At 42.6% G+C, this 15,458-nt stretch overlaps 1 protein-coding gene across 1 annotated transcript in view; it reads right to left on the bottom strand.

Annotated features, from left to right (window-relative positions):
- LOC104157268 (ribosomal protein S6 kinase alpha-2-like) overlaps positions 1-15,458 on the bottom strand; it is a gene marked incomplete at both ends in the record, with an annotated part of 80,537 nt that overhangs the window by 37,957 nt on the left and 27,122 nt on the right. The window contains 3 exons of the mRNA XM_009694550.1: positions 2,145-2,251; positions 5,069-5,148; positions 5,961-6,041. Coding sequence (XP_009692852.1) covers positions 2,145-2,251; positions 5,069-5,148; positions 5,961-6,041 — 268 coding nt within the window. The remainder of the gene's footprint in view (positions 1-2,144; positions 2,252-5,068; positions 5,149-5,960; positions 6,042-15,458) is intronic.

The following is a 15,458-nucleotide window of genomic DNA, read 5'->3' as shown; positions in this document are numbered from 1 at the left end:
GAATGAGGGCTGCCACCTTAACTTGAGACAGTAATCTCAGTGTATAAAGGTCTTTAGTTACATGATGATGCTTTCTGTTTTCTTCCAGAGAAATCTTGCCTCAGTTGGTAGAACAGGTAATATTCGGGGATTTTAGCAGGGCAGTACAGCGATGGGGATGGCTGGCTGGTCTCAGCTCAGTCAAAAACGCACAGAGAACTGGATTCCATCTGTGCCTTTTCGACATGCTTCTGTGTGAGAATGGCAAATCAGTGACACTTTCCTTTCCTAGGTGAGCTTTAATTTCTCAATTCACTGGTCCCTGGCTTGAGGCACTGCAGTTTGGTCTGCAGAAGTTTTAACTGCTCTCACTTGCAGCTGAAGTCAGAGAGAGATGTGCTTTGAAACGCAAAGCGACACTTCATGCCGAGAACTCTGAAAAATCGAGTTCTCTATCTCAAATACAGTGAATAGTTTTGACATGCACTTAATTTTCTTCTTGGTTTCCAACTTCTCCTAAAGCAAAAAATTATGGCATGTGCCTACAAACGTAACAGCACTGTGACTTCTATTTGAGTATACAGGCTCGTATTTGGATACCTTCTAATAGCAGCTTCATATGTCATGCCTTAGCTTGAAAACAGTTTCATTGAACCCCAGAAAGAAAAGTAGTGCGTGATTCATACTAATGCTCACTAGAAACAAAGTTTAGAACTGAAAATCTATAACTAGAGTTATTCTATTATGTAGAGGTTTGTTGATGCTGAATGAATAAAACAGCAATTCAGAAAGAAGTTGAAACTGAAGAGCTGCTGGCAGACGATGCAACAGCACGTGGCGATGGCAGCTACGGTGCGATCGCTGCCTACCTGCACTTCATGTTGGTGACAAACTGGTACCTTTCTCCCTCCAGCTGTCTAATTTGGAGGATAACTTCCTGTATTTACCAAAGACTCTGGTTTTCAGTTTTGGTTGCGTAAACCAAATGACTGGAAATTTCATTCACCTGCAAAAGTGTGTCTAGACCAAAGGACTGAGAGCTTTCGTTACGTACATCTGTATGAATTCATACGGTACTGCTACTATTGTTTTTGTAACCAAAACATAAAATTGAATTTAAAGTTTAAATCCCGTAGTACTGTACTGTAGATAAATACCCTCCTCCCCTTCACATTCTCACCTACAAAGTTCCTATTCCATCACTTTTGGTCTCTTATTTTGTCCATGAGTATGAAAGCAACAACATTTCATTTTAAAGAAAAAGCTGCATATTTTTGAATTTCATGTCTCAAAAGGAAAAGGCTGCTTTGTTGTTATACTTTGGAAGTGTAAGCAACAGCCAAACAGACTTCCTTCAGCGGTCAACTTTTTTAAATGACGGTGACCATTACATTCAAAAGGCTGGTAAGTTTGAAAGGTTGCAGCCTGTTTTATTGGAGCCAGCACAGAAGATGCAGGGAAAGGACCAGACGAGTGTCACAGAATAAAAACAGTATCACATCACTCCCAGTGATAGCACTGAGGGTGTCATTCAGTCTGCTGATGTACTGCAAAGAAAAAAGAGAAAGGAAAACCCTCCATAACACCACATTAGGAATAGAAAACAGCTGCAAATATAAGTGAGAATAATACTTGGGAAAACATTTTGGATTGTTAATAAAAGTGTTTTTAAAATCCTCATTATCATGTCTCTCGTGAGCTAGTATATACATGAGTTTTCAGAGACGCTCATTTATTTTAAGCAATGCCTACAATAAAACTGAACGGTGCCACAACATAATTTGTACGAGCTGGAAGTGGAGTTGCTTCAAGCAGTTTATACCACATCAAGGGGAAGGCCAGATTAAATGCTGCAAATGGAGAACAGTGCTGCGGAAGTCAAAGGCACAGAGATCAGAATCCCGCGCTGAGATCGTTCACTAAACCAAAGGCCAGGCACATCGAGGCCCCATCACACTGGAGCATAGTCAAAATATTTGGCCTCATGCTAAGACGGTACGATAGGAAGACCCTACTGCTGGCGGCGAGGGGCTCGTGTGTAGTCTCGCACACAAGAAGGCAGGCAGAGCCTCTGGCACCTTTTGACTTACTAGTGTGACAAGGAGCAGAAACCACCTTAAAGCTCACGTATTTACGCTTTGGTTCGCTCTTTCTCATTAACTTACTTTTCTGGTTTTAGATCCCTGTAAATAATTCCAAGACCATGGAGGTGGTCCAATGCCAAGGCCAGCTCAGCTAAGTAGAACTTGACGTCCTCTTCTGTAAACATCACCTAGAGGGAAGGAAGAGAAGAACACGTCTATTTACTGGACAGCGGTGGGCTGGCTTGCATTAAACAAACATGGGGAAGGAATTGTCTAACTCAGGAATGCTGGAAGGACCATCGTATCAGGTTCAGTTTTCCATAACTTGTCTGAGCTCACATTAACAATTCTTACCAGATTCTCCTTATAAAACAAAACTTGATCTGTCGAGTACTTCTGTTCCTTAAAGCATGCTGCTCTCATTTGTCTGTTTGATATGTTTAGATGACATCATGTTGAAATAATATGAATAATGTTCCAACTAACTCCTTAGCCTTTGGAAACGAATGGCAAAATTCAATACGTTCAGTGCAGCCCTTATTGCTTTCATATCTCTTCATTTGCTAAAATCTAGGCATTTGGTCGCCAAATTCCCATGAAATAACATGGGGTAACCTCTTTCGGGAAGCAAAATGCTTCCAAATCTGGGCAGAATACACAGCATGAAGAGACTCGGAGACGAATTTAAAACCCTTTGCATTGAGGGTTCAAGGAATCTCAGTGCAGATGCCCTAAGCAGTGATGTGTTGTCTAACATCCAGGGCCTGATGAGGTGTAAACTGAGGGCAGTTGCTTCCTTTCTATAGCTGATATGGATATTGCTAGCACTGAAAGCTCTTTTTCAGGTGGGAAAAAACTTCTGTAATTGAAAAACCAGAAAGCTCAGAAAAACTCAGATAGCAAGAAACCCCTTTGGTTCAACTTTCATTATACCCAGAGGTTATTAAGTTCTCTTTAATTAAATTTCAGTATGTACAGCGATAATAATGCAGAAAGAAAAGCTGATTTATTGGATACACAAGTGTGAATACTATGCATGACAGAAGTAAAATGAGTCAGCTCAATACAAATTACATGTCATACATAAATATCTACAGTAGAAGTTGCTGAGCTTGTTTTTAAAATGAAGTCTCTGCTTTTGGAAAGGGGCAGCCACAAAACTTTAGCGCTCAGAGAAGCTGCAAAAGGCTGAGAGCAAAAAGAGACGATTCAGAGAACAGATGTCACATAATTTAATTAAGAATATCACTGAAAGGCTAGAAAGAAAAAGGATACACAAGCAAAAACTCTGGCTAAAAATGTAATTGGTCTGAACAGAAAAACTACATTAAATATCAAAATAAATTTACATTATTTATATGGTTTAAAGTAAATAATGTAGGCAAGAGATGAAATCAATAGAACCAGGGAAAATGTAATCTATGCAGATACACCTAGTTAAAGTCAGATGTCTCAGAAAGAGCAAGAGAGAGACAAGCTTTGCATGCACGCATGCTGCAGTATATGGGATCTGACTGGAAGCCCACTGAAAGCAATATTGTTTGACCAAGTCCATAATTAACAAATTGCAAGCGGCACAAGTTTTCCCATAACTTCTTCCCTTGTGATACCTTGCCACTAAACAGCTGCAAAGCGTAAGTGGACAAGATGAGCTGCAAACACTGAAAAAAGAAGTACATAATAGGACTGTCAAGTTAAGAGGACTCATTCTTGATCGCATAAAGGAGGGAAGTCAGTTCATTGCATGGAAAAGCTTTGGGGAAAATGTGAAGTTTTAGAGGAGTACAAAATCTGAGCTGTTCTCTTTCACTTTCACTTTCGAGTTCCCCGATTGTGCAGAACAGGTAACCGTCCTCTGTAGGGAAGAATCACTTTTTCTCTCTTCTTCCATGAAAGTGGAGAGGCCCGCGCCAAGAAAGCACACTGCCTCGCTAACAAAGCCTGATTTCATGACAACAGCAGAAGGATATTTTTCTTTACTGTTTTTCCTCATATTAAAAATAACCACTACCACGTGATGAGTACTTCTATGAGTATCATTACTCAGCAGTATAATTAACCTGTTGTTAATGTCTTCCTGCATTAGCAAACAAGCCTTGAAAGCGAATACTTGGGGTCCCAAGCTGTGGGGCGCACAGCAACCTGCAGCATGTCACCAAACCAGGAATTGTATGGGGGAAAAAAAAAAAAAGCTAGGAAACTTTTGAGTAAAAGTACTGCTTTCACCCGCACTGCCTGCAGGTCCCTCTCCGAGGCTACGTGCAGGAGGACGCACTGCTTCAAGCACCGTGGACAGCTGGCTCAAAGAGCCATTTGGAGATGCAGGTAAGTGCTAAATGAACCTAAAAAACCTACCGCTGCCTCTCTCTACAGGTATTTAGCGAGACTCAAGTTTGGACCATTTCCTGACTGCCTTTTTCTCCAGCAGCAGCATCTCTCCAGGGGCAGGAGCTATGGAGGACGGGGAAGGGACGGGAGCCCAGGGAGGTGATGGATGGGGGAGTGGAGGAGTGGGCTGGGGCACCCAATCTCCAAGTCCAGGAGGGGAGCGTGGTCTCTGACCTGCTCCCGGCAGCTGCCGCAGGAGACGGCTCCTTCCTTGCTTGGTTTTTCTGCTGGCAGGGGTTGTGTTTTTCCAGCGGTTCTGTGCCTGTGCCCAGGGCAAATTGTATTGGGGATTGGTTTCTCAGATTGTTTCTTACCATGTCCAAGGTATATTTTGCAAGCAGTGAGTCCGGGGCTATTTTGATATGGGAAGGGCTTAGTAGTGGTACAGTTTTCTCTGACAGTGATGCTTACATACTATCCGCTGCATTACCTATAGCATAATTCATATACAATTACCAAGAACACACTTAAAGATCCAAGATAACACAGCTCTATTACATATATATATATATATCAGGAGTATTCCCAAGGCCATTTTTCATTCCCACCAACTTAATCTGAGTTCTGGAAATACACGACAGTCTTTCATTTCTAAATTAAAAAATCTATCAGCTTACCTCTTTGGAGAGTCTTGTGAATAGGTCCCCTCCCCGCAGGAAATCTAGTATTAGATACAACTTTCCCTCTGTTTGAAATGCTGCATTAGAAAAGGATGGAGATGTTGGAAGTCTGAATCAAGATAATGTCTCCAAAGAATGAATCTTATTGACTAGCAGTGCACCATTCATGCCATTAGCTTCCCTGTCATTTCAGCACTTTGAGAAGAGAAAAAATTAATTTCTGTATAGAACTAAGCAATTGAGCTTAGACTATCTGAAAAAATGGTATCAGTTGAGAGACAAAATCGCATTACTAATATATTCCTTTCTGTGCTAAGCACCTATGAATTAATATTGCTTTCCACTGCACAAGGTACCAGGACTCACTGAGGGCTAGGCATAAAGAGAAGCTCCCGAGTTTGTGAGAGGAGAGCCGGCACTACCCAAAATGTCCTCAGAAGACCCTTTGCAGTAATGATGGGGCTCCTCAGGGAGCTGGTGAGGCAGAGGAAGGCAACTCCAGCAAGCCACCACATTCATATACACACATATACAAATTTGGACTGGTGCTGATTATTAAAAACAGGTTTTATTTAGATTCTCTGGTTTTCTAAATGATACCTGACAGCAGGTGAGGGGGTTGGCAGATGTATACTCACCAGTTACCCCACCAGCACTAGGTATCACATCAGACCTTAGGACAGACCTGTTTTCAAGGAGGAATGGCTAAAACCTACTTATATACTGAAATTCTCCTTTAGCGTAAATGAAGAATTTCACACAGGGAGTCTCTACGACTTTGTTAGAGTCATAAGTAGGCAGGGGGTATCTATACGAAATTATAACACATCTAATTACAATTCCCCAACAAATTTAAGAACAAACGTGAATTATATTTTATTATAGTTACCATAATGAAGCTTGACTATGAAAGGATGATTCACTTCTGCCAAAATATCTCTCTCCATTTTTGATCGTACCCGATCCCGAACTATAAAGAAAGAACAATAAGAACAGCAACATATTAAGAGGCAGCACGGTCATTAGATACACCACTGGAATGAGGTTCAGGTGATTTGGATTCTGCTTCTCCCTTTGGTGGTGGTTTGTGGTGTGACCTTGGGCAAATCACGCCACTCTGTAGTGTCCCCTTTTTCTGCCTTCCTTGTCTGTGTCGTAAGTGTAAACTCGTTGGGAAGGCACTATGTCTTCCTCTGTAGAGGACTGCCCTAACTAAAAGGACTGCCATATTACAAACAGCAGGAAGGCGATTACGCTTTGCAAAAGAGAACGTTAATGTGAAAATGAAAACTACATAAAATTAATAACTCTATCTCATTTATGATTAAACAGAATGTACCAGTCCCAGAGCTCGTCGGGTTAACCTCGTGCAAATTAACTTTTGGTACTGTGCTGATGCTAGCAGCTTTTATGAGATATCACTGAACAGCACTCTCTGGAAGTGATTTATATAAAATATTTTAAGCTTCCAATAAACCACCCAAACAATCAGTAATAAAGAAAAATGGCTGATTAAAATAGTAAGAAACTATTTTTATGTGTAGAGATAAATCATTGCGCGATAGCAGTGAGAACAATACTTTTTGTGGTTGAGATGAATAGAGAGTAAGAGAAAAAATACTTACAGAGGTGAGCTGAGTTCAAACTAATCAAAGCTGAAGATTTCATAGCAAAAACATTTAATAGAATGTTCAGATCATCGAGGAGGATTCAAGTCCCCACATTATCAGCTCCTGATCTTACAGATTCATTTTTCAGTCAATCACAATTTTACTAATTCCATAATGAAAATATTGAGATTTTCTTCTTCTTTCTCTGCGCTACACAATGCCGATACGCTTTTCAGCTGAAAGCATCTATAAGGAATGTTATGAAACTGTTTTAGGTGGTAAAGCCTGAGATCTCAGCGAGATTCTGTCATCGCCTGCATGTGTTGTGGAGCTGCTGAGAAGCTGAGTACTCTCAGCACCCAAGTAATGAAGGTACCATGATGAAATCACATACTCTGTTGCTGTACTTCAAAAATTGATGCACAGAAATGGGTCCAAAACAGCTGATCTGAAAACCTTGAATAGGAGTGGAGGGACACATGGATTTCTTGCTATTTTGATGCTTTACTTAGGTCAATAGCGACAAAAGCTCTACTAGCTCATTCAACTTAAGCTACCTCGTAGATAAAAATCAAAACAAAGGGAATCTCAGAGTCTTAATCTTATCTCATGAGTAAAAATCACACATCATACACACACAAACCTATATGAAGGCAGAGCATTTCTCAGGCTGTAGATCAGCGATGCTCCCAGGTAGGCGCTTTTGTTGGACAGATGGGCATTGCTGAACACTCCCCGTGGGACATTTCCCATTAGGCTTGGTTAGATAGCCTAACGATGTGCCTCTCTGTGCTTGCCCTCCTGTCCCCATCGTTTCATCCTCCGAACAGGTAAAGGCACAGCTCTGTGGCCAGGTGCTTTCCCGAAGCCCCCTGCCCCCCTCGCTGCTGTGCTGGTTACAGGCTGTGGACCTCTCAGGGTGCCACATCACCTTTCTCCCCACATGCATACAGAAGGCACCACGACATTAAAGAAAAGGCTACGTCACTGCAGAAGACACCTCATTCTCCAGAGTCATGGCCCAGTAACTGCTCTGAACCTAGTCTGCTCTAAAGCTGCTCTAACCACCACCTTCACAGTGGCGGCCAAAAAAGAGAACCAGAACCTGTAATCGGGATCACAGCTCAGCAAGCGTGTTGGTGACCTGCCCTTGCCCATCTTCCAGCATCAAACACTACCCGATTTAAACACACTGAGGGTAGAAGCTCTATAGGTTCAGAGTTTTGTGCAGTCTTACCATCAAAGAACTTATTAATCATATTCTCTAGTAAGGCAAATGCACTTGCTTTCTCCCACTGTCCTTTTCTTACTCTGTTACTTCCATATGCCCGGGCTGTGCCTGATGTTAACCTCCAAAGTAGCCTCCTTAGAGGCAGTGACCTGCTTGCACCAGCTTACATAGCACAGGGCATTGTCAGGGTTAGTTATTGTACCGTATGCTGCACGTCCATTGTCATGATATTTAATGGTTAAATCTCTGATCCTTTATGGTTTATTATTAATTCTGTCACAGCAGGAGGGAAAACTTATTTTCTCTTATTCTAGATACACCTAGAAATAGGAATTCCCCTGCTCTTCCATCCTCTTGTATTTTTGGGATTGGAGCGATGTGGGTCTGATGTGCGTCAGGAAAGGTTTTAAGAAGAGATGGCACTTTGACATAACATTTCAACAACACGAGGTTCTGACTCCTTTGTCATCTTCCAGGTACGGTGAGTGGGAAAGTGCCTCTTTTCTGTACTTTGGAGATTTTTTTTCTAGCATTCAGTGGTCCTGGTCTGCTCCACTGAGAGAGTCTCCTTTCTAGTTCTTACATCCTGCCAGTCAGATAATTAGATTAATTTGCTCAAGCACGATCTGAATTGATCCTGGCTATGGGGGGACTCCTCTAGCAGCACGGGGAGAGATGGACAGGGTCTGAAGAGCTGCTGCAGGGCCAGGGATGATGAGGTCTGAACATTAAAGATATTTACCTCTATGCAGGTGACCTAGCAAACGTGCGTGTCTTTGCTAAGTCTTGTTTGCGGATCAGTGAACATGTACCAATCATGAATTTCTCCGCTTATTTCCAAAATAACCAGATCTCCGACGAGGACCTATTTCTATGGATTCATTTCCGAGCGAATCCCTTTGCTCTGACGGCATAATCAAAGAACTGCAAAACCATCACTGGAGCTCAGCAGCCTCAGGGAAGACGATCGAGCGGCCCCATTCAGTACTGCTCAGCACAGGGCTGGGCTCTCCCCGGTACAGGTACCTGCCTGGTGCTGTGGAACAGCCTCTTCTGCCCACCCCTTGGCAATGACAGGGGACGTACACCAAAAGCACAGAGGAAAGGGCAAATAACTCGGCTCCCCCATCCTCATTTTGACCCCTTGCAGGGGTCTCGGTACAGCACACAGAGCGGGGAGCGCAGGCGGCTCGGGCAGGCAGTGCTTACACCAGATGTTCACCGACATGAGTAAAATGCTCATTGGAAATAGCACTCATCCACTAAACTCTTGCCCTTTCTATCAGTATTAAATTTGGTTTGAAAGGTGGGGTTTGCCTCTTAGCTTTGAGTTATACGTCAGACAAAGAACGTAACCTGGAGCAATGAGCAAAGTCATGAAGGCTGTTTGCACAATGGTGGACAAATTAGCTCTCCCTGAAATAATCCCTGGTGTCACCAGACAGAAGAGACCAGACTGGTGGAGCCGGTAACAGTGGAGGAAGCACCCGCTACCCCAAAATAAAAACAGTTCCCATTTCCAGGTATTAATGTGGTATGAAAGAGAAGCGATACATGCAAATAAATAGAGCTTATCCACTTCTGTCTGTCTAGCTCCAAACATCAAAGAGAAGGATGTTACTGCTTACTTTATTTAACACTGAATGTTTAAGGAGAGGGTTTTATTTAAGGTATGAATTTTCACTTCTTGGGTTGTTTTAATTTTAATAACCATGAAGTACAGAAGGGAAAGGGGAAAACGGAAAAAATATATTCAGAGCACCTTCCAAGGAGAGAAAAAAGGTCCCTTCTCAGTAACAGTTCTGTATTTTCTGATTAAGAAAATAAAAACGTAATCCTGCTTCCCTCTCTGAAGCTCTCATGATATCAACTTTGAGATCTAAATACGGAAATATAAATTAAATTTCAGCCAAGGAACTTCTTTGTCCATATGCCTCACTTAAAAAATAAGGGTCACTGCATCTCTAGCTACGTACACTGTCAAGTAACGATGATCTAGAGACACCCCTTGATGTACATGCAATGCCATCATATCAGTTCAGCTTTTTTAGCAGGATGTCAAGTCAATCCAATGAGAACTTTAATTAGCGAAACCGTGGCCTACAGGAGCTGTAAAGGGGGAGTTTATAGAAGAGACGCTAATTTATTCACTGTAATACTGATTAAAATTTATAGCTAATTCACCATAAGGGGAAAGTAACTTGTCGTGTAGTGGGTGACTGGGTAGCTGAGCTGAAGTCACAGCTCTGGGAAGTTAAAACACCGTTCAGCCACTGGCTTCAGTGGAGCCCCAGTATTGCTTCTGGCATCTCCTTGGTCAAAGAATAACTTCCAAACATTTTTATATAATACTACCCTCCTCACTACTGCCCAAAGTAAGTCTTAGTTCTGCTAGAGGAAAATTGTCCTGAAGCTATCTCCTAAATTTGTATGTAATACTTTGCTGGTCTTTCCTCTGTCTTCAGACTTACCTGGAGTAAAAGTTAATGTTTCTACTTCAAGAGAAATAGTTTTCAATTTAACTAGCAGTGCAGTTTTGGTTTTTGCATATAGATTTGGTGTTACAAGGCACGAGGGTTTTACCTACCGTCTTGGTAACACGTGCATCAAATTTAAATTGGTATTAATTTATGAAGATTACATTTCAGTGTCAATTTTCAAGAGTCAAATAAAAATGAAATTTTTTTTTGTTACAAACTGTAAATTAGTCGTGATGTGGTGTCTTTGCACTACAGGAAGTTTGTGTAGGTATGCAAGCACATACGTACACAAATGTAAGATATTCTTTCTGCTCCTAGTGACAAACACAAGTAACGCTGAAGTCCAAACCATCAAATTTAGCAACTCTCCTTTCGTGCCTTAAAACTTTCTCTGACAACTCCTGTCGGGGCTGAGGGTTTCTCAAACTTTACCTTAGGCTGCAGAAGAACCTGTTTGAAAGCCGTGGACACCCGGGCAGCCACAGCCAAAGCTGCGTTGAACTTGTCCCGTGCCACGTGGCCCCTCCTGCCTCTGCACCGCTGCCCTCCCAGCTCGTTTAACTTGGGAAGGGGAAATGAAAAGAAAACGGAGATGCAAACTTTGAGTGTACTCGCTTAATAGTCCCTATTAGGACAGAAAATCAAATGTGAAGGAATTTGCTTCAGTAGCTGCTGCATTATGGGGCTACACTTACTTTTTTAATACCTGCCTTTTGCCAGCAGAAATCAGGCTGTGGGGCAGCCAGAGGCTCAGCAGCACCGCAAGTCATCACCGTGTGGGCACTCCTGTCCTCAGCACAGGTGGGGACAACCCTGGGGCCACCCTGGGACCCCACTGGCACCTTTTGCTGGCAAGACCGCTAATGAGGGTGGGCGGCAGCAGGACGGGGTCTGTCCTCCTCCATAGGCTGAACCCTCCCGGTGCTCCGCATGTGTCCCACCCCACACTTCCCTTGGTGCCAGCTGGATCCCATCAGGGCACCAACATTTTAAATTAGTGCTACCATGACCAATACCATTTTCCACTTACGGCTTTCCTCTTTTGTAGAGAAAGATCCATCGAGGGAGCACGTGTTACAGACATCGTGATGGACCACCTTGGCTAAGGGCACTGGGCTGCAAACCAGACTTGATAAACAACAAAATCCTCAGCACAGCGAAATGTGTCATGGGCTCACCTGCAGGAGGAACCTCAGTGCTAAGGGACAGGGGCCAAGAGGTTCGTGTGTAAGGAAGACCAACCCGGAGCAAGGGAGCGGATCTGCCTCCATCCTGCCTGTCCTGGGGATCAGCGACAGCGCAGTCGGTCGGTGACTCGGGGCTCCCCGGCTTTGGTTGCCCACGCAGATGGTGCGGAGGCATACGTGATATATTCCAACTTCCTCCATAGATGTCAAACTTGGGTGTTGCTCTCACCTCCGTTGGTCAACAGCACAGGGAGCCAGAGTCTCACAGGTGAAATATTTTCCGTACATGTTAGCTGAGGCCCAGCACAATTCTGCTTTGCTCCTGACCGCAGTCATTTGTGCGCTCGTGCCCTGTGAACGTCTCTGCCTTACTAATGCAGCCCCGCAAATGCAACCAAAGCACTTGGATGCTCCGATACGCTTCTAGAAATAATTAAACGACTTCTAGCCTAAATCCTGTTTTAAAAGGGGGATGGAGATAGATTTTGTGAGCTCTGCAAGGTGTGTAAAGCTGAAGACCGTTCTAACACTCCTCAATAGCACTAAAGTGGTAACTCTTATTTTTTGTAAGTAGGTGTTAGATGCACAGATCCTTTTATAACTCCAGTCCCAGGGTGAATACCTGCTGGTTGCCTTGGGGCCCAGGAGCCTGGTCCCTCCCCAGATTCCTCTGGAGGTGGCTCAGGGCAGGACCTGGTGCTCTGGTTGCCTCTCTGGGTGGGCCAGTCTCTCTCCACTGATTTTGGAGGCAATTTTCTTGGTGTCACCACACTGAAATTAACATTTGAAACATTCTTTTTTAAAAAAACAGGAATAGGTTGTCAGATGGTAGGTTTGGTGTCTCAGTGACTTGTCTGTATGGTCTTTTGTCCTTTTTGGCAATTTTACCCAAAGCGCTGCTTAACCCCTTGAGCTGCAACACCAGGGAGAGAAACCTCCCCGCATGCCTGACACCAACTGCCACGTCCAGAAAGCTGTTCCTCCAGGAAGATGCAGACAGAAAATAACACAAATAACGTCAAAGGTTTCCCAATCTGCTCGCAGATGTTTAGCAAAAAAGCATTATTGACTATAAAGGATTTGCCCATCCCCACTTTTCAAAATGACCTTTCAATAAGAAATGTCCGTGCTCAGCCAGGAGCAGAGCACTAATTAATCAACAAAGCAAGAACAGGGAGAGTCAGAAACTAAGTTAACTTAATTAAATCACCATCCAAAAATATTGGTAGTAGGAGAAATAAATCAATGAATAAAATGATGGATTTAAATTTCATTCATTACCCTCCTTACTTCCCTAAAACCCAGCACCTTGCCTCAAGTGGAACAAAAGCAAAACATGACCCAGGCTCAGGAACGTGCAATTCAGTTTCAAATTCTTCACATAGCACTGGAACGTACGAGTGATATATAAAATGGACTATATATGTAAAACTATGTGCAACATCGTTTTCAATTCTATTTTTGTTATTTTAATCTGTTTTTAATGCTGGCTATTGTAGACAAAAGTAGAGAGCTAGATTCTAATTTCAAATCCACGCTGTGTATGTCTGGAAGACAAAGTGCTTGTGTGGTGACTAATTACCCAAGACATGGAGAAATACAGGCTTTCCAAAAAAGATTATAATCTGGCTTCAATGGTTCTGCTTGGAAACGCTGTTTGCACTGCTGTGTTTCTGCTCCATGCAGTATTATACTCAAATCTTCTAAAGAGCAGCCTTTCACGTTGTAATAATGCTCTGCTGATAAGGAACAACACAAAGGAGAACAGAAAAGCGTCCTGTTGACACTTGAATGTAGAATTATACCAATAATGTCACCCAGGGATTTTACGTGCGTTTCTTTTGAAATGCGTATCATTTCATGAAGGTTATTTTTCTGGAAGAAAGATCCTCTGTGCCTCCAAACACGGAACCTTTTAGAGATGGGGAAAAGGCCATTAAAAACAGAGCTTTACCCCTCAGCCCCTGTGCTGCTGCAGCAAAGGAAAAGACCAGCTTCACAGAGCAGGACACACTCCTTCGTGGGAGGGCACTCTGAAAAATCAATACGAATGCAGACTGGCTTTTAGGAGGCCAGGGTCCGGAGGAGGTTATTTTATCTCCCTCTCCCCTCGTTTTTTTTCCCCCCTTTTACATGAAACAACACATTTGGCTTTCAAGAAATCAAAGGCTTTCCTTTGTTTTTTTTATTTAAAAGTAGCTTGGATGCTTCAATGTTGAGATTTAGAATAACAGGCGTCTCTAAATTAATCCTAAACTTTTAATGCTGAACTTCCATTTATATTATTTATCATTTATTCATTATTCTCTCTAAATATTTGGAGAAGTTAATTAAATCTTGCAATATCCCTCTGAAGTACCTCTGCTCAATTTTCCAACAAAGAGAATTAAAGGACAGATTGATGAAGTCTAATGCTACAAAAGAAAAATCATAGGGGAGCTGTCAGGAGCAAACATGGGTTCCTAGGACATACTAACTCTGCCAAAAACAAATCCTCAGAGCAGTAACCTGAGCTCTCCCCACATTTTCCTGACACCCTTGCCCAGCGAGGAGCAGCTTGGTGGGCTCCCTCCTGCCTGGCAGAGCCTCTGGCAGCTGCCACCTCCCACCATTTCCCTACTGGGACACCAACTTGGATCTCTCTCCCCTACCAAAAAAATCCCACAGATGCTGCAGGAGCTTAAGTGTGTTTTAGATTTTTGGTGAAATTAGCCAGTGGGTTCAACCCCGTCATTAGAGGAGTACTGACTGACAGACCAGCCAGATGATCATATAAACCTCATGTCCTTACGCAGAGGTGAAATTTCAATTTTTGTGTTGTTTTAAACAGAACTGGACCAACTGAATATACACAGATGTGCTTGTGCACAGCTCCCAGGTGAACCCATTCCCTCCCCTCAAGGTTTGTGAGCTGCAGATGTGCAATATCCAATAACTCAAATCCTATGGTGATGTACAACACCAATAAAGTCAAAATTACACCCTGTACAATCACATAAATCACTTCTAACCAACACTGTTAAACCCAAACTGAATAAACGGCTCGATGAGGAGTAGAGAAAGCTGCCATTTGCTAGCATGGAACTTCCTCTAAAAAGCCAAAACCTACAGCTGGAAATACGTCTGTCCACGACTTGTGCAAAACCGAAAGCCTTCAACACCTCTGCATAGCTGCACCTGGGCTGTCTTTTTTTTTTTTTTATGTAAAGCATATGATTTATTCAAATTTATTTACCTTAGTGGATGCAATATCCTGTCAAATGATCCATGAAGTGATATATTTGTTTCTTGAATTCCACTGTAACATGCTCCTATTTTTTATTATATTTGCTTCAGTTGAACAGATGTATAATAATTATTATTATTACTATTCAGGCAATAGCAACAATTTCAATACTAATTCTTACTAGCAGGCAATAATTACCTATGGTCCAGGAATAGGCATAATTTCAAAATGACAAACGAATAAGAGGGCTGGCCTTAGAATTCAGAGGTCCCAGTAAACACCATTCATCAGTAGCTCTGGAAATTACGATGACCTGAAAGGAAAAACTGATGGCTGCTTCATATAGTTTTGCCATAAAGAAAAGTTGCTTAAAACAGTTATGAGACAGTTGGCCGTTTCGTCCCCCCTCACAAAATAAATATTTAAAATTTAGTTCCAACCTGCGAGGATCCAACAGAGAGAAGATATACAAGTACGTACAGTCCTCAGCCCTACTCTTAAATACAGTCCCAAGAGAGATGGAGTTTTCTCCATCAAACTCCTCTCGTATCTCCTGTCAGACTCCGATTCCCCTGCAGCTACTGCCCTGCCGCAGCCCTAACTTGGATGCAGCTGCGAAGGAGAGGCAGCACAGAGCCGAATATTTCCTACCC

The sequence above is a fragment of the Cariama cristata genome, unplaced genomic scaffold (genome assembly GCF_000690535.1).
Source record: "Cariama cristata isolate BGI_N322 unplaced genomic scaffold, ASM69053v1 scaffold5802, whole genome shotgun sequence".
Taxonomy (NCBI): Eukaryota; Metazoa; Chordata; class Aves; order Cariamiformes; family Cariamidae; genus Cariama; species Cariama cristata.
This window is presented reverse-complemented; position numbering and strand designations above follow the sequence as displayed.